We start from the raw sequence: 27,197 nt of genomic DNA on the forward strand, positions 1-27,197 counted from the left end.
TGCAGCCAAGAATACTTTATCCGGCAAGCCTGTCATTTAGAATGGATGGAGAGATGCAGAACTTCCACGACCGGCAGAAACTGAAAGAATATGTGACCACTAAGCCGGCCCTGCAAGAAATATTAAGGGGGGTCCTATAAAAGGAGTAAGACCCCAAGAGTGATATACAACAGAAATTTACAGGGACAATCTATAAAAACAAGGTCTTCACAGGCAACATGATGACAATTAATTCATATCTTTCAATAATCACTCTCAATGTGAATGGCCTAAACGCTCCCATAAAACGGCACAGGGTTGCAGATTGGATAAAAAGACAGGACCCATCCATATGCTGCCTACAAGAGACTCATTTTGAACCTAAAGATACATCCAGACTGAAAGTGAAGGGATGGAGATCCATCTTCCATGCCAGCGGATCTCAAAAGAAAGCTGGGGTAGCAATTCTTATATCAGACAAATTAGATTTTTTTTTTAATTTTTTATTGTTATGTTAATCACCATATATTACATCATTAGTTTTAGATGTAGTGTTCCATGATTCATTGTTTGCGCATAACACCCAGTGCTCCATGTAGAACATGCCCTCTTTAATACCCATCACCAGGCTAACCCATCCTCCCACCCCCCTCCCCTCTAGAACCCTCAGTTTGTTTTTCAGAGTCCATCGTCTCTCATGGTTCGTCGATTTCCCCCCCTTCATTCTTCCCCTCCTGCTATCTTCTTTTTTTTTTCTTAACATATATTGCATTGTTTGTTTCAGAGGTACAGATCTGAGATTCAACAGTCTTGCACAATTCACAGCGCTTACGAGAGCACATACCCTCCAGACAAATTAGATTTTAAACTAAAGTCTGTAATTAGAGACACAGAAGGACACTATATCATTCTTAAAGGGTCTATCCAACAAGAAGATCTAACAATTGTAAATATCTATGCCCCCAACATGGGAGCAAGCCATCTACATAAGCCAACTGTTAACCAAAATAGTCATATTGATAACAATACGTTAATTGTAGGAGACCTCAATACTCCACTCTCAGGAATGGACAGATCATCTAAGCAGAAAATCAACAAGGAAACAAGAGCTTTGAATGATACATTGGACCAGATGGACCTGATAGATATTTACAGAACATTCCACCCTAAAACAACAGAATACTCATTCTTCTCAAGCGCACATGGAACTTTCTCCAGAATAGACCATATACTGGCTCACAAATCAGGTCTCAACTGATACCAAAAGATTGAGATTATTCCCTGCATATTCTCAGAGCACAATGCTTTAAAACTGGAACTTAATCACAAGAAAAAATTTGGCAGAAATTCAAACACTTGGAAGCTAAAGACCATTCTGCTCAAGAATGTTTGGGTCAACCAGGAAATCAAAGAAGAACTTAAACAATTCAGGGAAATCAATGAGAATGAAAACACATTGGTCCAAAACCTATGGGACACTACAAAGGCGGTCCTAAGGGGGAAATACATAGCCATCTAAGCGTCACTCAAAAAAATAGAAAAATCCCGAATTCACCAACTAACTCTACACCTTAAAGAACTAGAGAAAAAGCAACAAACGATGCCTAAGCCACGCATTAGAAGAGAAATAATTAAGATTAGAGCAGAAATCAATGAATTAGAAACCAGAAACACAGTAGATCAGATCAACGAAACTAGAAGTTGGTTCTTTGAAAGAATTAATAAGATCGATAAAACACTGGCCAGACTTATCCAAAAGAAAAGAGAAAGGACCCAAATTAATAAAATTATGAATGAAAGGGGAGAGATCACGACTAACACCAAGGAAATAGAAACAATTCTTAGAAATTCTTATCAACAACTGTATGCCAATAAACTGAGCAATCTGGATGAAATGGAGGCCTTCCTGGAAACCTATAAGCTTCCAAGACTGAAACAGGAAGAAATTGACAACCTGAATAGGCCAATAACCAGTAACGAGATTGAAGCAGTGATCAAAAACCTCCCAAAAAACAAGAGTCCAGGGCCTGATGGATTCCCTGGGGAATTCTACCAAACATTCAAAGAAGAAATAATACCTATTCTACTGAAGCTGTTTCAAAAAATAGAAACAGAAGGAAAACTTCCAAACTCATTCTATGAGGCCAGCATTACCTTAATCCCCAAACCAGGCAAAGACCCCTTGAAAAAGGAGAATTTCAGACTGATATCCCTGATGAATATGGATTCCAAAATCCCCAACAAAATCCTAGCTCATAGGATCCAACAATACACTAAAAGGATCATCCACCACGACCAAGTGGGATTTATCCCCGGGATGCAAGGGTGGTTCAACATTCGCAAATCAATCAATGTGATAGAACACATTAATCAGAGGAGGGAGAAGAACCATATGGTCCTCTCAATTGATGCAGAAAAAGCATTTGACAAAATACAACACCCTTTCCTGATTAAAACTCTTCAGAGTATAGGGATAGAGGGAACATTCCTCAAGTTCATAAAATCCATCTATGAAAAACCCACAGTGAATATCATCCTCAATGGGGAAAAGCTGAGAGCCTTTCCCTTAAGATCAGGAACACATCAAGGATGCCCACTCTCGCCACTATTGTTCAACATAGTATTAGAAGTCCTAGCAACAGCAATCAGACAACAAAAAGAAATGAAAGGTATTCAAATTGGCAAAGAAGTCAAACTCTCTCTTTTCACAGATGACATGATACTTTATGTGGAAAACCCAAAAGACTCCACCCCCAAATTACTAGAACTCATCCAGCAATTCAGTAATGTGGCAGGATTCAAAATCAATGCACAGAAATCAGTTGCTTTCTTATACACTAACAACGCAACTGTAGAAAGAGAAATTAGAGAAAAGATTCCATTTACAATAGCACCAAAAACCATAAGATACCTCGGAATAAACCTAACCAAAGAGGTAAAGGATCTATACTCTAGGAACTACAAAACACTCATGAAAGAAATTGAAGAAGACACAAAAAGATGGAAAAATATTCCATGCTCATGGATTGGAAGAATAAACATTGTTAAAATGTCTACGCTACCCAGAGCAATCTATACCTTCAATGCCATCCCGATCAAAATTCCAATGACATTTTTCAAAGTGCTGGAACAAACAATCCTAAAATTTGTATGGAATCAGAAAAGACCTCGAATCGCCAAGGAAATCTTGAAAAAGAAAAACAAAGCTGGGGGCATCACGTTGCCCGATTTCAAACTATATTACAAAGCTGTGATCACCAAGACAGCATGGTACTGGCACAAAAACAGACATATAGACCAATGGAACAGAATAGAGAACCCAGGTATGGACCCTCAACTCTATGGTCAAATAATCTTTGACAAAGCAGGAAAAAACATGCAATGGAAAAAAGACAGTCTCTTCAATAAATGGTGCTGGGAAAATTGGACAGCCACATGCAGAAGAATGAAACTTGACCATTCTCTAACTCCATTCACAAAGATAACCTCAAAGTGGATGAAAGACCTCAATGTGAGACAGGAATCCATCAAAATCCTAGAGGAGAACATAGGCAGTAACCTCTTTGACATCGCCCACAGCAACTTCTTTCAAGATACATCTCCAAAAGCTAGTGAATCAAAAGCAAAAATGAACTTTTGGGACTTCATCAAGATAAAAAGCTTCTGCACAGCAAAGGAAACAGTCAACAAAACAAAGAGGCAACCCACAGAATGGGAGAAGATAACTGCAAATGACACTACAGATAAAGGGCTGGTATCCAAGATCTATAAAGAACTTCTGAAACTCAACACCCAAAAAACAAATAATCAAGTCAAAAAATGGGCAGAAGACATGAAAAGACACTTCTCTGAAGAAGACATACAAATGGCTAACAGACACATGAAAAAATGTTCATCATCATTAGCCATCAGGGAAATCCAAATCAAAACCACACTGAGATACCACCTCACACCAGTTAGAATGGCAAAAATGGACAGGGAAAGAAACAACAAATGTTGGAGAGGTTGTGGAGAAAGGGGAACCCTCTTACACTGTTGGTGGGAATGCAAGTTGGTACAGCCACTTTGGAAAACAGTGTGGAGGTGCCTCAGAAAATTAAAAATAGAGCTACCCTATGACCCAGCAATTGCACTACTGGGTATTTACCCCAAAGACACAGATGTAGTGAAAAGAAGGGCCATATGCACCCCAATGTTCATAGCAGCAATGTCCACAATAGCCAAACTGTGGAAAGAGCAGAGATGCCCTTCAACAGATGAATGGATAAAGAAGATGTGGTCCATATATACAACGGAATATCACTCAGCCATCAGAAAGGATGAATACCCAACTTTTACATCAACATGGATGGGACTGGAGGAGATTATGCTAAGTGAAATAAGTCAAGCAGAGAAAGTCAATTATCATATGGTTTCACTTATTTGTGGAACATAAGGAATAGCATGGAGGACATTAGGAGAAGGAAGGGAAAAATGGGGGGGGGGAGTGGAGGGAGAGATGAACCATGAGAGACTATGGACTCTGAGAAACAAACAGGGTTTTAGAAGGGAGGGGGGAGGGGGGATTGATTAGCCCGGTGATGGGTATTAAGGAGGGCACGTACTGCATGGAGCACTGGGTGTTAATACGAAAACAATGGATCGTGGATCACCACATCAAAAACCAATGATGTATTGTATGGTGACTAAAGTTAACACAATAAAACTAAAAATATATATAATTAACAGCACAAAAGAGTACCATAAAAAGTAAAAGTTCCCCTTCCCATCAAACCCCAATTAACTTCTAGAGGTTAACTTCTATCATAGTTCCTTATGTATCCTTCAAAAATAAACATATACAAAGCATGCTCATGCATACATTTAGGTTTTAACATTTTTAAATTATACAAATTGTAAATTTTAAATTTTTTACTTTAGACATGTTTGCATAGCAATACATGTAGATAATCCTTACTTACCTAACTTATTTAACCTGCTCTCTATTGAAGAATGTTTTGTGTTTTGCTACACTGTAAGTAAATCTTTGCACAAATATCGTTGCATACTTAGGTGAGAAATCTGTAAAGGTGGGATATCTGTAAAGTATATTTCTAGAGATGAAATTTCTCTGTCAAAGGGAACTGCAGAGCCAAGCTAAGTTTCAAAGTGTACCTGCAATCTACTATCCCACCAATATTGATTATTGTTGACATTGTTATTTATATTTTATGTATAAATTTTGTTGTTGATATAGTTTATGTACAAGGTTTTTGTGTTTTGTTTTGTTTGCTAAATGTGGTTTAATTTCCCTTACATATTTATCTGTGAATAACCTCCAGTTTTCGTATTTTTAAATATATTAACCTAAAGAGGGCATCACAATGTAAGCTGTAGGAAATCATTCTAACCATTCTAACCAGGACTTTTCCATTCAACAGCAATAATATCTTGAGTCTGGAAAGATTTTGAGAGGATATATAAACTTTCCTCTACCTTCAGACAAATTACACTAAACTCCCTCTCTACCTTACCCCCCCCCCCACATTCAATTACAATTTCAAACAAAAATTTTATCAGGCAATTTGTTCATTGCACTTCCTTATATATTCATTCTAAAGGAAAGTAAATATAATGTTCACATGATCCTAAACAGTTGGTACATTTATAAATAAAGAAGTTAGCAGGTAAATGCCGGAAAAGGACATCTAAAAACTTCAGCTCTAGCTTTACAAATTAGTATTACTAAGACATATCCTTGGTAACAGTTTCAATAGAAGATGTTAATTTATGTCCCAATCTTAGTGTAGGACACTGGGAATAAAGACTATGAAATCTCATCTGCACAGTCAGCTCTTATTTACGTGTGCCAAAATAAGGGGGAACTGTTGTAAGTAATGCAGATCTATGTGTACCTTAATTTTTGTAAAGAGTCAAATTGTGAATATGCATGTGGATATTTGGAGTTTGATCTTTCAGTGAAGGTTATACTCACAAACTCTTACAAAATTTAACATAATTTTAAATATTCTAATTTAGTGATTTTCATTCTATCAATAATTCTACTGTGCTCTTTTATTTTTTTATTTTATTTTAGTTTTAAGATTTTATTTGTTTATTTGACAGAGACACAGAGAGACAGAGCAGCAGGCAGAGGGAGAGAGAGAAGCAGGCTCTCCAAGGACCAGGGAGCCCGACGCGGGGCTTGATCCCAGGACCCTGGGATCATGACCTGAGCCGAAGGCAGATGCTTAACCAACTGAGCCACCCAGGCACCCCTACTATGCTCTTTCTAAACAAATAGCTAAAATAAGTTTCCAGTGGTGACAACTTTCTAAAATAATATTAACTAAAACACTCCTAAAATTAAAAATCTAATCTGTGAAGTTATTGATGTGAAATAATAATGAAATTTAAGAACTACACAAGAAAATTAAAAATTCTTAAAACCAAAATCTGAGAGATTCTACCCTTTTCACCCTACACTCATCAGAAATTAATATAAACTTTTTGGAATTGTAGGGGCGCCTGGGTGGTTCAGTCAGTTAAGCAGCTGCCTTCGGCTCAGGTCATTAGCCCAAGGTCCTGGGATTGAGCCCTGAGTCAGGCTCCCTGCTCAGAGGAGAGCCTGCTTCTCCCTCTCCCTCTGCCTGCTGCCTCTGCCTACTTGTGCTCTCTCTCTGTCAAATAAATGAATAAAATCTTTAAAAAAAGAAAAAAACTTTTCAGAATTGTAATTTAAAATATATATTACAACAAAGTTTAAAACTAATTAATGGCAAGCTATGATTACATTATACATCGTTTATTTTATAGTCCTATTTATGAATGTTTACCTAGTATGAAATTTTTTTCTATATTAAAGAAGTTTCAATGTGAAACTTCATAATTAACAACTGGTCACTCCTTGTCTTTATTTTATTGAAGTATAGTTGATACACAATGTTACATTAGTTTCAGGTGTACAACAAAGAGACTGGACAAGTTTATAAGTTATACTATGCTCACTGTAAGTGCAGCTACCACCTGTCACCATACTACCTTATAACAATACCATTGACTATATTCCCTATGCTGTACCTTTTATCCCTGTGACTTATTCATTCCCTAACTGGAAGCCTGAATCTCTCACTATCTTTCACCCATTTTGCCCATCTCGCCATCCCCCTCCCCTCTGGCAACCATCAATTTGTTCTCTGTATTTATTGGTCTGTTTCACATATTTCACATATAAGTGAAATCATGTGGTATTTGTCTTTCTCTGACTTATTTCACTTACCATAATACCCTACTCCCTGTCTTTAATGTCCTCATAACTCAATGTCACCCAACCCATATGCCTGTGAACATACTAAAACTGCTACCCACCACATGCCCATTCATATGGTCTTTATACACATTTATATGCATATGTTTTGTGACATAAAGAAATTAGATGAATTTCAACAAGCCATGTAAAAAACTGATCATCTCATTTTATAGTCCCTTTTTTCTCTCCCAATGGTTTTCTTCATGTTCACTAATATCCAAACCCTGGCATTCTCTTTTAATCTCATGATTTCAAATAATTTTTTTAAAAATGTAGAATACTTCCAAATCTCTATGTCTTGACCTGTCTCTCCCAAGGTCCAATCCTATATCTGCAACTGGACATATCCCACAAGCCCTTAAAACACATAATGTCTCAAAGTGGTTTATCTTTCCAAACCTATTCTTCCTCCTATGCTTATTTTAAGGGTACCTCAAACTTTGTGGTCACACAGCTTGAAACTTAGCTCATCTTTTTCTTTGGTCTCCTCACCCCCACCCCCACCCATTCCCCACCCTAATCCAAACCTTTACAAATTTTAGCTTTTCTATTGCCTTGCCCTGGAAGTTCAGCTTTCAAATTCCCTGAAGCCACTTTTCCACTTTAAATCATCTTACCCCGTGCTGCAGCTCTGTATTATTTTCAGAGGCCTCTAGTCAGTGGCCTGTGGGCAATGGGGCAGAGTGAGGGTTTTTTAACTGGATTCTTTTGTTTTTTACTTTTTGGCAAGAGGACTAACTTGAAAATGGGCAAAACCATTACACAAAAACATGTATGCCGTGATAATGGCTGGGTAAACATTTTCTCTGGCTAAAGAAGCAGCTCCAGATTTTTGGTAATGTTTCACTTTATGTCAATCAGCAGGGTTAACAGAAAAAATATGGATCTTGAAGACATACAGATATAGGCTCATTTCCAAATCTCATTTATTTTACTTTTCTGAAGCTCCAGATTCCTTGTATTTGAAATGAGAATAACAATAAGCTACCTCCATAAGGTTAAAATTAAATAGGGCTCATAGGTATCTGACTTATGCTCTAAATATTTGCTAAATGAATGAATTATGGTCTCCATTCTGGAATACCTCTTCTCCTGCATCTTCATCCAGCTAACTTGTACTTATTTTTTTATACCTCTGTTGCAGCCATCCTGAATTTCCCTAGAATGACTCCTATGTCCCACTTCTGTGTTTCTATGGCTCCAGTGCCTCTTTATCACATACTCTAATTACTTATGTCCTGGTTAGTCTCTCATTATATTTTGGTAAATTCCTTGATGATAGGGATCATGTGTTATTTGACTTTGTATCTGCAGCAAATAGGTGTGGTTCCTGGCAAACATCATCTACTATTTCAATAAATACTGAATGAATGCTTTTTATGTACAAGTAACCAAAGGCCTTGTACCATAAGCTTTACTAATTTTATTCCAAGTGCAAAGTAACAAACATACTGGAAAAAAAGAAAAATTTAACAACCAAATATCTACAGCAGGTATTACAACAACAAAAATATTAATTCTGATTGAATTATACGTAATTTAGGGTGACAAAAATACAGCCTCTCTACATGAAGAGAATAGCTCATTCTAAGCACTTAAGCTGTGCCTAACTAAGCGATCTACAGTTATTTAACCCAATCTACCCAACTCCCTGTGGGATAAATTTTGTCTCCATTATTAACCCTATTTTATAAGATTTGGAAACTGAGCACCAGGAAGATTAGGTAACCCCTGTATCACACAGGTATTGAGCTGTGATGTCAGGGTTCCAACAACTTAGGACTTCCTGACTCCAGAGCCTCTACTCTTAACCACACTACACTGACTTCCTAGCAATTGCAGATGCCTCAAAGATGCTTAATGTGGTACCCTGACCCATGACGACTAAGGTTATGTCTTCCCCCAAAGTATGGGAAACATTAAGAGTCCATTTCCCCATCAGACCGAACTATGAAAGGTTTACCTACTAATTGTGTCTTCGAAGTATATGTACATCATCAAAACTCTGCACAAGGTTTTCTTCCAAATACTTAATAAACTACATTTTCCCTCTGAATAGAGTAGCATTTATCTATCTATCTAAGCTTTGGCTTTCTTTTAATATTAACACACAAAAACTTTTCCTATTATGGCCTGAAAACCTAGATGTTTAAGAACTAAGCCATCAATTCCAGTAAAGCCAGAAAACAAAAAAGCCCGCATTTATAGTCTTGAGGTAAGGAGATCCAAATAAATAAGACAGTCCTTGAACACTCAGGAGTCCCAAGTATGCAGAACTGCTAGAGTGTCAATCACTTAGGGAAACACAAGTACCTGACACAAAATACTGACAAATTGGCTTCGGAGTTCCCTTAAATAGCCTCTAAATCATTTGAGACCAATTACCAATTTAACGCTCTAAGGGGCCGCCTTGTGGACTTCCAACTAGCAATCTGAAAGATGTCCAGAGCATGAGGAAGAAATCAAACTTCATGGAAAATGGAGGCGGTGGGCGTCTAACTTTAAACTAGCAAAACTGGGACTCTGTGGCCATCCTACAGAGATTCCCCGACCTTAAATTGCCTCTAAGTATTAACAGTCCGCTACGGCTTTTTTTTTTTTCTCCCAATTAGGATACGTGGACTTTGCCTTATTTTATTAATAAACAGATACCTTCTTAGTAGCATGATTCAATGATGGACATTGTGGTTCCTTGCATCTAAAAATCTCCTCAGGGAGAAAAAATATGCAATAAAGGGCAATAGCTAGCACGTATATTCAGTTCCAAATCTTCCGAGCCGAAGAGGATGTATGAAGTATTACTTAAAAGCATTTATTACCGTGGGTGTGCTGGGTGGTGATGGCCAAAGTGCTGATATAGTTAATGGAACTCGCGAGACGGCGAGCGGTTGGAGTCACACTACACTCCTGAGACTGCAGTCAGACCACCCTCAAGCCAAAGCTCGCGAAATGGCGGCCGCACGTCAATCTGCCAGGAAGCACTACCCACTCCCTCGGACACGTCACGTCACCAGGGAAACGGCGCTCTTGCGTAGGGGCGCGGCCCTGGGTGAAAGTTCAGAGCTTGCTGAGATCCTCCCCCCTCGCCTCGGTGGAGGCCCAAAGCGAGGCCAGAGCGGGAGAGACTCCCACGACCCTTAATCAGGGGAGCGTGGGCCCACGCCTGGAGTGAACGAAGCGCGCCTCTTCCCCACCTCCGCCTCGCCTAGCGGGCGGGTGCGGAAGCGCCCCAGGGCGAGCACAAGCTGAGGGGCGGGGCGAGTCGAGCGCCCGAACCGCCCCCGAGCCAGGTCTAGGTTCCGCGGCGGTGGCGCCCGCTAGAGTTGACGTTAGCCATGGAAACGCGGAGAAGGCTCAGGCGCGATCGCGGTGAGCCGGTTACCTGGCCAGTAGAGCTTCTCTGCCTCTGCGTTCGGGTCGCAGGCAGCCTACGGGCGGGATCGCCCAACCCGGGTTTACCTGCAAAAATGCAGTTCCCGGGATTCGTTCGCATCGCCGCTTTCCTCGGGTGACTCGAGGTACGTTCCTTCCCCGACACCCACCTGGGGACGTCTTGGTCACCTAAATTTCAAAGCCTATGCAGAGCCACGTTGTTCTGGCAGTTTTAATTGCCACAGATTTCTCGTTCTTCGTTATAAAACCTTCAAGTGCGATTATTGCACTTTAGACGGAAGGTGAACTCAGTGGCTAGAGGAATCAATCCAATGTGACTTTAACTTTCTTTCGAAAGACTGATTTAGCTTGTTGAGTTACAGCATTTTGTTTCTAAGAGACACTTGCGAAATGGAAAATGGTCCATTGAGTCTTGATTTAGTGATGTCCTTGTTACCCCAATAAAGTGTACAAATTGCATCCCTTAGACAGTACTGTACTCTTTCCTTACCTCCAACTAAACCGCGTTTGCCCCAGCTTGGTCAACTTCTGGCCCCTGAACATGAATACCTCTTCCCCCGCGCCCCCCATCTGCTGCCTCTTTTCACAACTGTCAAGGACCGATGTTTACATCAATGAATCTACAACATCAGAGGTTATTTATCAGATCTTTGAAATGATTATCTGCTCTTTACCAATCATTTCTCTTTTATTCAGCGATATATAATATTAGGTGGATTCTTGTTGTGTGTGTGTGTGAATCACTCTTACAATTAGGGCAAAGACCATCCTCTATATTATTGAGTGTCCACTACCACCCATGTCAAATCTCCAAACCCTTATCATAGCATCCAGAGCCAGACTCATGACCAGATATTGCCATTTTAGTAATTTAACTGCGACACTTGTCAGCCACTCTTAAAATTCCTACTAGTTATTAACAGACAGTACCGGGTTAGGGAACTTTTCTGTTTCTTTTTCCTTTGTAAGAACTTTGTTGAAATGGAGTTCACATTCCATACAGTTCACTCATTAGAAGTGTACAATTCAACACCTGAAACTAATATACTGTATGTAACTAACTGGAATTTACATTTAAAAATTTTTTAAATGTATTAAAGATTTTAAAAAGTGTACAGTGGTTTTTAGTATATTCACAGAATTGTGCAACTATTACTACAGTCAATTTTAGAACATTTCATCACCCCTTTAAAAAGCCCTTTATCCTTTAGGAATTACTCCCTCCCACCCTTGTCACGATCCCCACCAGCCTTAGGCAAACATTAAACTGTTCTCTGTCTTTATAGATTTGCATGTTCTGGACATTTCATATAAATGGAAGCATACAAGTTTCATCCATGTTGTAGCATATGTCAGTACTTCATTCTTGTTTATAGCCTAATAATATTCCATCGTATGGATATACCACATTTTATTTCATCTGTTGATGGACATTTTGGGTGTTTTCACTTCTTGGCTATTAATATTTCTGCAATGAATGTTCGTGTACAAATTTTTGTGTAGATTTATGTTCTCATTTCTCTTAGGTAAATACCCAGGAATAGAATTGCTAGGTCGTATGGTAACTTTATGTTTAGCCTTTTTAGGAACTGCCAGACAGTTTTTGAAAGCAGCTGCACCATTTTGCCTCACAACTTGGGAGTTCGGTTTTCTCCACAATCTCACCAATACTATTTTTGATAACCAGTCAAGTGGATTTGGAGTGATATCTCGTTGTGGTTTTGGTTTGCGTTTTTCTAATGAGTGAGTAATGATGTGGGGCATTGTCTTGTGTGATTATTAGCAATTTGTAAATTATCTTTGGAGAAATGTCTATTTTAATCCTTTAAATTGGCTTATTTGTTTTTTTTCACTATTGAGTTGTAAGAGTTCTTTATATATTCTGGATGTAAATCCCTTATCATATATATGATTTGCAAAAATTTTTTCCCATTCTGAGTGTTGTTTTCATTTTCTTGATGGTGAGAACCTTTTCTTCTAGACACTTTCCCATTTGTGTTTCTTTATCTCTTATCAAGGAGTCCTACATGCCAGGGCCCTCATGCTGGCTTAGCTAACAAGTTTCCCATTTGACATTTTGGAGATTCCTCTCAGGCCCACTTTTCCCTGGAAACTCTCCCAAATTATCCTTCTATTTTTCTAGCCTCAAAAATAAAATTCCCTTTCATTTGGCAGTGGCTTGGTATGATTGAAAAACTCAGTCAGCCACCAACTGACATGGTGTGTTGGTTAAGTCACTTAATTTCACTGGTTCTCAGTTTTCTTTTCTGTAAAGTAAGTTGGTTTATTTCTGGTAATTCATGTGAATGGTAGACTTCGTTCACCTGATACTTGATTTTGAAAGAAAAACTTGTTAATTGCTTTGAATTTATAATTGGTAAGACGTATGCAGTGTGGGAAATGTAGATTGGAAGAGAAGTGTCAGCTGGGCCAGCTGCATATTTGTGAGGCGCTGATGTGACTTTTGGCTATTTTCTACCATCTTATTTTTCCAAAAGTAATGGAATGTTAATAATTCATATTCTAGTGTTGTACATTTGAGAAGGGTGAATCATAGAACTGACAACTCATCATTCTACCTATGAAGCTTTCCCAGTATCTGCACTAAATAGATCCTTTGAGCTATCTACTTAGCCTTTCCATCCAGTCAGTTTTCTCTACAAACCAATTCCTGTGAGTAAACAGAAAACTCTTAGATTCAAAGACCCTCCTAAAATCTTGAATTTGAATAAATACCATTTTGTAGATCAAAGAGATGTTATTGTGCTTGTTCTTTCACTTTAAGACTCTTTTTAGGTGCTTGAGTAGATTTTCCTTTTATTGGTGGTTAGAAGAGACTGCTTACTACATAATTGATAAACTATAACATGAAATGTGTTTTTCATGTTTTAGCACTCAATGTCTTTCAAAAGGCTCTTCAAGAATTTAGCTGTTTGTCACTGGTATGGCATTTAGTTAGGATTCATAGAGTATTTTCAGAATTATAGGGGTGGCTATCTTTGCATCTCTAGATTCCTGCTAATATCCTCAACAGTTAGCACTTGGCTATCAAAAAAGTCCATAGGTGCTTTTTTGTTAGAACTGCTCTGACAGGAACAGGTCATTTTATCCAGGGCAGATGAGAATAAAGTTGTGTCATAGCATGTTTTTTGAGTACTCAGGTGTAAGCCATTTTGTTTCTTTTCCAGACCTGAAGTTTTTTGTTTTCCAAATTAGTAAAGGTGTGAAAAGTAGAACTTCAGTATATTTCCTTTCAAATTTTTAAAAATACTTTTTAGGAACATGGATGAGGACATTCTATATATTACTGACAGAGTTTGCGTAGACATTTTTTAAACAAGCAGGAATTACTTTTTCTTGACAAGTTAATTTTGTTTAATAATTTTATGTTATTTATAGACTAACTTTGTGTATCATTTATTCTCTTGATAATGAAAATTAAAATAATTCCAGAGTTTTTACCAGTAATAATTATTTGAGAAGGAAATAATCTGTATCCCACTGGATTATAAACTTCTTTGGATCAGCCTTATTACCATTACCTAGTACATCATGGGTATTCAAAAGTTTAAATGTGTGGAAAGTACTAAATTTTCATTTAGCTATTTCTCTATGAAAGGAAGGTTAACACATTTGTCTATATTAACAGCTGTCAGAATGAACTCTTTAATCTTCACCAGCATCTTCTAACAGTGCTTCAAGAGCAAGTTAACATAGGGGGAGAAAAAAAGATTATAACATATGTCAGAGCTAATATCCTTCATATATAAAAAGTCCTTTCAAATTAATAAGAGATGTGAACACTTTAAAAGAAAAAGAGACAAAGGACCCAAAAAGGCAATTTACAAAGAAATTAAATGACATTTATCTGCATGTATGCACACGTATGTGTAGTGAATATTCTCAGAAAGATAGACCATGTTAATGAAATAATAATAGGATTCTATAAAAAGGAATATCTAGGGGTTAAAGGTGTACTCTTACAAATTAAAAATATGAGAGCAAAGATTTAATAAAATTTGACAAATAGGAGATAGTAAGTTTCCTGAAAGTATAACAAAAATACAGTTGAGGCACAGTGCTGAAGTGTGCAATAAATATGTGTGGATTCAATGTCACCTTATACCTGTTAGGATAGCTATTAGAAAAAAAAGAAAGAAAAATAACATATGTTCGCAAGGATGTGGAAAAATTAGGACCCATGTAAAGTGTTAATAGGATGCAAAATGGTGCATTTGCTATGGAGAACAGTGTGGAAGGTCCTCAAAAAATTAAAAACAGAGCTACCATATGATCCAGCAATCCCACTTAAGGGTATTTATCCAAAAGAATTGAAATCAGAATCTTGAAGAGGTATTTGCCCTCCTGTGTTCATTGCAGCATTATTCACCATAGCCAAAGAGCAGAAGCAACCCAGTGTCTGTCAACAGATGAATGGATAAAGAAAATGTGTTATATACACGCAATGGAATATTATTTAGCCCTAAAAGGGAAGGAAGTCCTGCCATTTGTGATCATGTGGATAAGCCTTGAAGACATTATGCTAAGTGAAATAAGCCAGTCAGAAAAAGGACAAATACTGTGTGATTCTACTTGTATGAGGTGTCTAAAATTGTCAGACTTACAGAAACAGGGTAGAATGAAGGTTGCCAGGAGCTTGGGGGAGAAAGAAACAGGAGGAAGACTTGCTATATAAATCTTTAGTTGTACAAGATGAATAAGTTCTAGAGATCTACAGTACAACATTGTATTGCTACTTGACAATACTGTATTATATGCTTAAAAATTTGTGTTGTTAAGTGTTCTTATAAAAAAATATGAATCTAACAGAAAAGAAAAAAGTGTAGGTTCAATGAATGAAATTAACCAATTAATAAAAATAATATGATAGGTTAAAAACAAGTAAACTTCACTAAATAAAAATCAGACAATTGGCTAAACTTCTGTTTTTAGGAATTCTGTTTGCCAAACTAAGAAGACTGTAAATTTATTGTAATCCCCCCAACCTGCTACTTTTTGTTATCTTTTGTTTTGGTTTGTTTTGTTTTGTTTTTAAGGGATTTTTCAGGTTGATATCTTGCCTGATTCCTGAGTTAAAGTTGAAAAATAAGAATTCCTTCCTGGTACATCATCAAATTGATCTGTTTCTCACCCTTCTGAATAATGCATAAGAAACATGGCTCAAATTCCAAACAAAGCAGTGTTTCTATGGCTACTTTGTCGGCCCACTTTCAGAGTAGCATACGAAGAAAACATATGGCCAAAATCAATGTTGTGATGCCATCTTTATCCCTTAACCTTTCTTTTCACAGCATTTTTCTTTTCCTAAGCCTTGAGACATTTTTCATTTTAACATGTTGGAGGCAGCAGCCATATAAGTGCATCAGTCTGTTTGGGAATTATCTCTGAGAATGTATGCCAAAATCTCATTCAGGAACTAAGTTTTAATTATTCTGATTTTATTTTCTATTCTAGTAATCCAGATTAGGATTTAGAAGGTCTTTCTGTATAAATGTTAAGTGTTGCTTCCTATAAAGAAAATATTTTTTAAATATTCCAGGATCTGTAATTAAATTAAAAATCACACAGTACCAGTTTATCATAATTTTTGCTTTAATGAATTTCTAGTATCTGTGCTACAATTCTTTTATCCTTAAAATATTAGAAAATACCCATACTAGAAATAACCTTTTCAGGAATCTGATATTCTTGCTACTTGTCAGATTGCCCTCATAATCTTTTTCCTTGTGTACCTTTGTTTATGACATTCCTACTTGATTGGTGTATCTTTTTAATTCTCCTTGGCTTAGCTAAATTTTTAAAATTGTAATTGAAGCTCAGGCCAATATTTCTCAAAGTAGTTTAAATAGAACACTATATACATGAACTGTTACTAGATATTGTGGGAGAGATGGGCTCCCTGTTTAAGTAAGTTTGGAAAATTCAAATGATACATTTTAAGCAGGTTTGCAATGGTGGTGTTTTTTTAATTTCAAAGATGTCTCAAAGTCTTCAGTTTGCTGATAGCCACTGTGACTCTTCAAGGTGACAGTCTAGTGTGTTATTTCTCAAACTTCTTTGACCATGGATCCCCTTTTAAGAAACATTATATAAGGCAAATAATTCTGTATCCTTCAGCCTTTCTTTTAATATCCCATTAAAATAATTCAAATCACCATCTAAGTGTACTCCCACATACTTCTAAGGTATCTTGAGGGAATTCAAGTATGAACATTCTTTTCATACTTCTCGATGTGCTTTCACTTCTTTTTTCGATTACTCTTGCCTCATTTTGACTCTTGTACCTGCTATTTTATCTCTGCTTTTCTCTCCTAGTAGGAACTAGCTTCTCTTTCCTGATAGTGAAGGAAGTTAAAATGTAGCATAATACAGGGAGCAAATTAAAATTGGATTTCTGACTTGTTAAAATTCTCTAACCGTTTCCTTTTCTGTTACAGAAACCCAGCCATGTTTCTTCCTCAGGCCCATCCTGTTCCTATTTTGCTTTGGGACATACTGCTCTAGGCAAAATCTTCTCTGAGCCAATAATACTATCAATAAATGCTGTTATTTATTCCATATTTAAAAAAATTTAAGATATTTTCTAAACATTTAAAAACTAAGAATAAAGAGTTTATGAGTTTACTGTTTTGGGTGGGGCAGGATATGCAGGAAGAGGTTTTCAAAAACAGTAAATACTCCCAACTTCCCTTTTAAACAGCAGCGTTTAATGTTTTCTTTTAATTTTAATCATCTTATTTAAGCTCTACCATTAATGTATTATATTCCTCTCTATGCCAAGGTATTTTACTAAATATTACGGAGAATTGGAAATGTCTCAAGATTTGGCCCCTGCCCACAAATAACTTATTGGTAGAGAAAAGACATACATATGAAAAAAAATAACACGTGAAGAGGTGAACAATACAAGAAATGCCCTATGTTGATTAATGTTACAAGATGAGTAGTTTGAACAAGCAATGTTTGATATGCAGAGAGAAGAGAGTGTTCTGGGAATTTTCAGAAAGAATTAGACTCAATCTTGAAAGTTGACCAAGAATACCAATTAGGAAAGGGAAGAAAGGACATCCTAGGCAAAGGAGAGGGCATGAGCAGAAGCACCCATAAGGAAAAGGGCAGGATGTTTTTGCAGGGCATGGGGCTGAGAATTCTAGAGATTATTTGGTAATTTGAAGAGGTATCAAAACGTTCTATGTAAAATACACAGTACTTGCAGGGCTGTCATGTTAAGTTAAACCTATGACTTGTTCTGTGTAGAACTAAGACCAATGGCCGGAAGATAAAAAATGGTAAGTGTTTACCCTAACAGTGTAACAAGAGATGCTCTAAGGTAGTAATTCTTAATGGTGACCCCCAAACCTTTTGTGATGCCTGGAAGCTCTCTCTAGGACTGATATTGGTTGGGTAGAACTGACTTATAGGAAGACTGTTTTAAACTGAAGAAAGAACAGGAAGGAAGGGAGGGAAGGAGAGAGGGGGAGGAAGGGAGGGAAAAAAAGAAAAGAAAGACTTAAGATGGCTTTAAATTTATGCGTGTATGGTAAAATACATATAATGTTTACTATCTTAACCATTTTTAAGCATATAGTTCAGTGGTATTAAATACATTCACATTATTGTGCAGTCATCACCATCATTCATCCCTGTGATTCTTTTCATCTTGTGAAACGTTATGCCCATTAAACAGTAACTCCCATTCTCTTTCCTCAGCCCATGGCAACCACAATTCAACTTTCTATGATTTTGACAACTCTAAGTACCTTGTGTTAGTGAAATTATGCGTATTTGTCTTATTGTGACTGAGTTATTTTGCTTAACATAAGTTCTTTAAGGTTCATCCATGTTACAGCATATTGCAGGATTTCCTTCCTTTTTAAGGTTGAAAAAATATCCATTGTATGTATATACCACATTTTGTTTATCCATACATCCTTTGGTGGACATTTGGGTTGCTTCCATGTTTTAGTTATTGTGAATAATGTTGTTGTGAACATGAATTACAAATATCTTTGATACCCTGCTTTCAGTTCTTTGGGGTGTATAGCCAGAGATAAAAAAACCTAGATCATACAGTAATCTGATTTTTAATTTTTTGAGGAACCACCATACTGTTTTCCACACAGCTATACCATTTGATACTTCCACCAACAGTGCACAAGGGTTCCAGTTTTCCACATCCTCACCAATACTTGTTGTTTTCTGTTTTTCTGATAGTAGCCATCCACATAGGTGTGAAGTGGTATTTTGTTACAGTTTTGATTTGCATTTCTCTAATGATTAGTGGTGTTGAGCATCTTTTCATGTGTTTATTGCCAGTTGTATATCTTCTTTGGACAAATGTCTATTCGAGTCCTTTGCCAATTTTTGAATTTTTTGTTTGGTTGTTAAGTCTTAGGAGTTCTCTGTATATTATGGATAGCGATCCCTTATCAGATAGATATACGATATGCAGATATTTTCTCCCATTCTGTGAGTTGCCTTTTCACTCTGTTGATAGTGTCTTTGATGCACACAATTTTTAAATTTTCATGAAGTCTAATTTGTCTGTTTTCCTTTTGTAACCCTTGTACCTTTGGTGTCATATCCAAGAAGTCACTGCCAAATCCAGTATTGGAAGCTTTTGTCCTATGTTTTCTTCTAAGAGCTTTATTGTTTTAGGTCTTACCTTAGACATTTTGAGTTAATTTTTGTGTTTGATGTTAAGGGTCTAATTTCATTCTTTTGCATATGGATACTCAGTTTTCCTGGCACCATTTATTGCAAAGACCATCCTTTCCCCATTGAATGGTCTTGGTACCCTTGTCAAATATTTTACCATACATATGAGGATTTATTTCTGGGTTCTCTATTTCATTGGCCTTTGTGTCTTGCTTTATGAAGATAGCTTTAAACTTAATTTTTCTTTTCCAGCCCAATATATGATCCCTGAGTAATACTTTGTTAGCTATCTTGTATCAGGCAAATGTGTTTTCAGAATAAACTACTGAGTATATCCCAGGAAAAGGAAAAGTTGAAGAGAAGAGAATCTATGTTATCTGATATTTAGATTTTTTTTTTAAAGATTTTATTTATTTATTTGACAGAGAGAGACACAGCGAGAGAGGGAACACAAGCAGGGGGAGTGGGAGAGAGAGAAGCAGGCTTCCCGTGGAGCAGGGAGCCCGATGCGGGGCTCAATCCCAGGGCCCTGGGATCATGACCCGAGCCGAAGGCATACACTTCATGACTGAGCCACCCAGGCGCCCCTTGATACTTAGATTTTTAAAGAATATTTTATTTTTTTTAAAGTAATCTCTACACCCAAAGTGGGGCTCAAACTCATGACCCTGAGATCAAGAGTCACATGCTCTACTGACTGAGCCAGCCTGGCACCCCAATACTTAGATTTCTGTGGCCCTTAAATGAAAATAATCTAGACTACAGCACATACAGGTCCTATTATTGTTTCATGTTTTCCTAGTTTGGGTAGATTTTGGAAACTGATAACAGGGAAAGTAAAAATTGAATCAAAAAGTGGTTTGCTTATGGTAACATAGCTAATAATAAGCATTTAGTCAGACACCTGGAGTCTTTTGATTTCCAGTTTATTGTTCTTTCTACTGCATATTGAGCTGCCAATGGCTTTTTATTGAAATGTTACTATTTTAGCAGGATTTGACTTTTAAATTCTCAGAAAACCCTAAGTTTACTCTAATTGCTAAATGGTGTGACTAAGTATTTCTATTTCTTTTTCCACTTCTATTTTCATTCCAAGTCAAGGGAATTAAAGAGAATGTCCTCATTTTATAGAGCAGGGTTTGGCCAGCTATGGCCCACAGGCTGAATCTGGCCCACAGGTTCAGGTAAAAATACCATAAAGCTTTACTGGAACACAATTACTCCTACTATTCATTTATTTATGTATTATCTGTGGCTGCTTTTCTGCTATGACAGCAGAATTGAATCATTGTAGCTGAGATCATATTGTCCACAAAGCCTAAAATATTTACTCTTCAGCCCCTATAGAAAAATTTTGCTCAACCTTAATAATAGAGGAAAAATTTAAAAACAAACATCAAAAACTCTTAGGAAACAATTAGTTAAACCACTGGCAGATTTGAGTTGAGAGCACTGGCTTTTTGAACTTTTCTTTGACTTTAAAATCTAAAAATGTTAGTTAATTTAAGATCTAATCCTAAATATTAAGTTCTAGATAAATTAATAATTAATATGAATCTTTTTCAAGTAAAAAACAACTTCACAATTATTTGTTTAGTGCCACGTGTGCATCAGGCAATGGGAGGAGCTAGAGACGTGAAGTTCTAAACCCTGCCCTTGAAGGAATTAAGGAGAGAAAAATAGAAATGTGCCCCCCCATCTTTTAAGTATGACATTGTCAAGTAATGACTTTTTTCTTTTGCTTAGAGACTGCTATGTTCCAGAAGAGGATGTGACTTTCAGAATAATCCTGAATGAGAAGGATGAGTCCAGATGTGCCTCTGCTGAATGATTACAAACAGGACTTCTTTCTGAAGCGCTTTCCGCAGACTGTTCTTGGAGGCCCTCGATTCAAATTAGGCTATTGCGCCCCTCCTTACATATATGTTAATCAAATTATCCTTTTTCTGATGCCATGGGTTTGGGGTGGACTAGGAACACTCTTGTATCAGTTGGGCATTTTGGAAGACTATTACACAGCAGCGCTTTCAGGTGGACTAATGCTTTTCGCTGCATTTATCATCCAGTTCACAAGTTTATATGCCAGAAACCAATCGGTGATGGTAGAAAGAATGCTAACCACAGATATCTTAGCAGAGGAAGATGAACATGACTTTACAAGTTGTGCTGGTACTGAGACTATCAAATTTCTAATTCCTGGCAAGAAATATATAGCCAATACAGTTCTTCATTCTTTTCTTGCTGGGTTAATGTGTGGTCTTGGAACATGGTATCTGCTCCCGAAGAGAATATCCCTGCTGTATGGCAGCACAGGAGGCACTGTTCTACTGTTCGTCTTTGGATGGATGACATTATGTATAGGAGAATATTCATTAATTGTAAACACAGCTGCAGAGACTGCAACTTTCCAACCCCAGGATACTTACGAAATCACTCCTCTTATGAGACCTCTTTATATTTTTTCCTTTGTTTCTGTAGATCTTGCACACAGGTAATAAGCTATTAGATACTTTATAACTTGCTTTATTTTTAAGCATTCATAGTATGAGCTCTCCTTAGTATTAAAAAAACGAATCTATGAATTGAAAGTCATCAAGACCAAACCATTGGATGATAGGTTGTTCTGATGATTAATCTCTTAGGAGTAATCTCTATTAAACATTCATACTAAAGCAGTAATTAAACCTTATTGAAGAGTAAAAAGAAAACCCTTTATAAGGTAAGATAAATAAGCAAAATTTCAATTCTGTGTTTCACTTTCAATGACAAGCTATGAATCTATAAGCTAGCCTGGCTGAGACCTATGAAAAGAGATGGAACTTTCCTATGAGGGTCTAATGAAGAATTTGAAATTTATACACATAAATATTATGTACAGATTGAGTGAATTTAAGATGAATAACTTATTTCTAATTTTGTAGCAACTATATAAAAGGAATATTAATTTTTTTGATTTGCTATAGTAGAAAAATAGAAAATAGAGTTTTTAAACAAAATTGTTTACCAAACTGTTTACAAAATTGTTGGATAACCCCCTTTGCTTACCTTTTCTAAATCTGACTTTTATTTCTCTGTTTCTATAGATTACAGCTTTCTCTTTCACAGGTTCGTGTCCAGGTAGAAATGTATAGGCATGTAATGAACTGAATATTCATGTCCCCCTCAAATTCATATGTTAAAGCCCATACCCCAGTGTGTTGGTGTTTGGAGATGGGATCTTTGGGAGGTAATTAGGAAAATGAGGGTGAGACCCTGATCTGATGGGATTAGTGCTCTTTCAAGAAGAGACACCAGAGAGCTTGATCTCTCTCTTTCTCCACTATATGAGGATACAGTGAGAAGGCTGCTGTCTGCAAACCAGGAAGAGAGTTCTCAGCAGAACCTGACCATGCTGGCACGCTGATCTTGGACTTCCAGCCTCCAGAATAATTTCTGTTGTATCAGCCACCCAGTCTGGTATTTTATTATGGCAGCCCAAGCTGATTAAGATAGATTTTGATACCAAGAGGTGGGTTGCTCCTATAACAGATACCTAAAAATGTGGAAGTGGCTTTGAAATTGGGTAATGGATAAAGGCTGGAAGAGTTTTGAGGTGCATGCTAGAAATACGGACTTAAAGGCATTTCTGGTGAGGTCTTAGAAATGAGAACCTGTTACTGAAAACTGGAGGAAAGGTGATTCTTGTTATCAAGTGGCACAAAACTTGGCTGAGCCGCTTTCTAATGTTTTGTGGAAAGTAGAACTTGAGAGTGATGTAATTGGATATAGAGGTGAGGAGATTTCTAAGCAAGTGGTTCAAAGAACAGCTTGATTCCTCCTGACTGCTTATACGAAAGGAGAGATGAGTTGAAGAAGGAATTGATAAGCAAAAATGAACCAGAACTTGAAGGTTTCGAACATTTTTGGCCTATCCATATTGCAAAAAAAAATGAGAAAGCATGTTCTGAAGTGAGCACCAAGAATGTGACTGGACTACCACTAAATAAAGAGTTTATGGGGTTGTATGACGAAAAATACTGCCAATTTCAACGAAAAGTTTCAGAGACAAGATGAAATGAACTAAGGCTGTTAGACTTTTTAGATTTGACAGGAAAAATGACCCCAAAAGTGATTCAGAGATTGTCAGGGCTACTTCCTTGGTTTCAACAAATTAAAATCTGGAAGACTTGGGGCTGGTATTGCCCTACAGAGCCTTGGGGGTGGGACCCCCACCTAGAGCTGTTTGGGTGATTATTATTGGCCTGGAGGGCAGAGTATGAAACCAAAGAGGATTCTTTCCCAGACTTGCGATCTAATGGAATTTGCCTTGCTACATTTTGGACTTCTTTGTAGCATGTCACCCCTTCCTTCTTTCCTGTTTCTCCCTTCTGGAATAAGAATGTCCATTCTGGGGCTGCCCCACCATTTTATTTTGGAAGCACATAAATTATCTGATTTCACAGGTTCACAGCTGGAGAGGGATTTTGCCTCAGGATCCGGTGTACCTCGAGTGTCACCTGTATCTGATTTAGATGGTAGTTAGACAAACTGGACTTTAGAGTTGATGCTGGAATTTGTTCAGACTGTTGGGATGGGATGCATGTATTTTGCATGTAAGAAGAACATGAATTTGGGAGACTGGGGTAGAATGTTAAGGAATAAATGTATGTGCCCCCTCAAAATTCATATGTTGAGGCCCTAATCCCCAATGTGATGGTATTTGGAGATGGGGGTCTTTGAGAGGTAGTTGGGTCATCAGCGTGGTCCTATTCTAATGGGATTGGTGCCCTTATAAGAAGAGAGACCAGAGAGCTTGATCTCTCTCTTTCTCCACCATGTGAGGATTCAGTGAGAAGTTGACTGTCTGCAAGCCTTGAAGAATGTTCTCATCAGAACCCAACCATGGTGGCACTCTGATCTTCCTGCCTCTAGAACTATGAGAAATAAATTTCTATTGTTTAAGCCACCTGGTCTGTGGTATTTTGTTATGGCAGCCTAAAATAAGACATTTAAAAATACTTAGCCAGTTTTTGTACTGAAACTGACCTATTCTTTTTTTTTTTTTTTAAGATTTTATTTATTTATTTGACAGAGACACAGCAAGAGAGGGAACACAATCAGGGGGAGTGGGAGAGGGAGAAGCAGGCTTCCCGCTGAGCAGGGAGCCTAATGTGGAGCTCGATCCCAGGACCCTGGGATCATGACCTGAGCCGAAGGCAGACGCTTAAGGACTGAGCCACCCAGGCGCCCCTGAAACTGACCTATTCTTAAGGGGCCATTTGCTATTCCTTAAATCTTAATTTCTTCTAGTTGTGCTACATTTATGGACCAGAGGACACTATAATATCCTTGTTGTTCTTCACCTAATCAAATATGTAAGGGGAGAATTAGTTTATGGGAAATTCAATTATAATGGGTTTGTTAGTACCACTACCATTTACTAGTCGTAAAGTATACTACAGTTAAATACTTGGTTTTGAAAAGTTACCAGTAAATTTGAGTATATATATATATATATATATATACACACACACACATTCATCCCCTTCTAAAAGATTTGAGTTTGTAAGATTATTTTCAGAATTTTGATTCTTGAGTTACTGTCTCACTGTGCTATTTTTGAAATCAGAAATTATATACCTGCTATAATACATCTTTGCATTTAAAATGATGCCCTAGGTTCTTTAATTTTAAAAAAATCTGTTAACTTATAATTTGGTTACCTTGACTTTCTGTATTACTCATTTCTAAATGAAAGAACATTAATTTTTTTTACTGATTCTAGTTGAATTTAATATACAGTTTTAATGTTTACAGTTTGATCATTACAAAGAGTTTTCTTTTTCAACTAAAAGGAGAAGACAAAAGCAAGCCCAAATCTATTTTTATAGAAAAAGATGACATGTTTGTGCAGAACAATTACCTCCCACTTGACTTACAATGTACTATATGTTGGCCAATTGAATTTAAATTAAAAAAAAATTTGGTCAACAAAATAAGAATCAAGATGATCTTTATGTAGTAGGTATGATACTGCAAATATATGTGAAATGTATGCACTGTTTAAGTTTGGACAGTTGTCAAATATATCAAATTGTGTCTTAATTTTATTTCAGAGAACATAAAAGTTGAAGAGACAAGCCTCACAGTATAATAATTTCTCTTTCCCCATTCTTTATTTTACCCAGTTCACTTGTGTGTTAAGAATTTTAAATGACTTTTCTGTGCATTTTCACTAAAGACAGGTGTTAAACCTATAAGTGCTTAGTTCATAGACTCTCAGGAATTGTTTCAATGAATGATGCATATTTATGTCATCTTAGCCACAATAAACATCTTTTTTTCTGGGCATGTGGATTTCTGGGCATGTGGATCTTAGTGAGTATACAGATTTGGAATGTTTTTATGGTTGTTAGATTCAAACAAAGTTTTTTTCTTGAGAGCTTAGATATTTTGCCCTAGAAAATTCATGTTACATTATCAGAAATAGAATTCAAACATATTTTCCATATAAAAGACTTAACCACAATAATCATATTATTTGACCCTGAGTCATACAGGAAAGTGATCAAAATGTTTGGTTGCTTAAATTACATAGGCTTGTATTTGTGTGTGATATTCTTGTATATAAATAGATTTTCTATGTCATTACTTAAGAACAAAAAGATTTGGGGAGGTTTAATCGAATTTGGGTAAAATATTTCTTGAGTATACATTATTTTTACACAAATTATACTATCCTTGAATATATTAGAAAGAGAAATGTTAACAGTCTTTAACAAAAATAACTGTAGATCTGCATGTTTTCCTTGACCTTCCTGCAGTTTACTGTGTGTGGTTTGATTTTCCGCTTTGGTGCTTGAGTATTTTCTTCCCAGAATGAAATGTATTTTAAAACTACGTTACAAAAAATATTGTCCTCTAATTTAGCATCACATTGTTAACCTTGTATTCATTAATTCTCTGCTTATAAAAATTTGAAGGAGATACATTATGAGACAGTGCATTAGCTGACATAGTCCTGATACCTGTATGAGCAAACAGATTATGTCATTATTATATCCATAGTTGCTATACATTTGCTTCTGGGCTGTTAACATACACTCAAGTGGGTAATTATTACAGGAGGTGCCTTCTCCTTGACTTTGATTCCTAACAGCTCAGGTATTCAAGTATAATTATGTTACAAGTTTTGAGATTTAGTTTTCTCTTTTGCAAGTTATCTTTGGAACATTGTAAGTATTAGGACATTACTGGTTTCCAGACAAAGTGTGTAGTTAGCTTTATTCCAAAAAAATTAGTAATATATTGATAGTGCTTATTCTTCTATGCTTTAAGTTTTTATTAAATTATTTAAAACCATATAATACTATATTTAACTGGTAAATGCTATACCAAGAACCAATTTTTCCACTTTATAGAAGCCATCTCTAATTTATGAGATTGTATTTTACAGGTTTGTATTCTCAAATCCATACCATTATTTATATAAAATAAAAACAATATTATAAATGGCTAGTTAAGTTCCCAGGCTAACCCACAGAGACATACTCATAACCTAATGTTGCTTACTTCTGATACGAATTATACTGACTTCAAATTCTGGGACCTGGGGTTAAGACAGTATGGGCGGGGAGAGGATATAGTAGGAGAACAAGAAGAGGTCTCTTTGCTAGCTACTAATAGTAAGAACATCAAGAAGGCTTTGGCTTTCCCAGAGTCACTTACAATTTTAAATTAGAAAATTTTAAACTTTGAAGAATCATTGGTAGAATTTCAGCCAATGTAGTTTAGACAATTAAGGGTGAAATATTTTTACTCTGGGCTCAGTTCAGTTTTACAAATCCCTAAATTCAATTTTATTCAGTAAATTGCTTTT

At 36.7% G+C, this 27,197-nt stretch overlaps 1 protein-coding gene across 3 annotated transcripts in view; it reads left to right on the forward strand.

Annotated features, from left to right (window-relative positions):
- The first annotated feature begins 10,322 nt into the window (after nt 1-10,322).
- The window catches only part of PCNX4 (pecanex 4), a 40,920-nt gene continuing 24,045 nt past the window's right edge, over nt 10,323-27,197 (forward strand). For all 3 annotated transcript variants that reach the window (XM_032405224.1, XM_032405225.1, XM_032405226.1), the window contains exons 1-2: nt 10,323-10,785; nt 21,086-21,830. In XM_032405224.1, coding sequence (XP_032261115.1) covers nt 21,133-21,830 — 698 coding nt within the window. In that variant the 5' untranslated portion in view covers nt 10,323-10,785; nt 21,086-21,132. The remainder of the gene's footprint in view (nt 10,786-21,085; nt 21,831-27,197) is intronic.

Source organism: Phoca vitulina, unplaced genomic scaffold (genome assembly GCF_004348235.1).
Source record: "Phoca vitulina isolate PV1807 unplaced genomic scaffold, GSC_HSeal_1.0 scaffold7, whole genome shotgun sequence".
NCBI classification, from domain to species: Eukaryota; Metazoa; Chordata; class Mammalia; order Carnivora; family Phocidae; genus Phoca; species Phoca vitulina.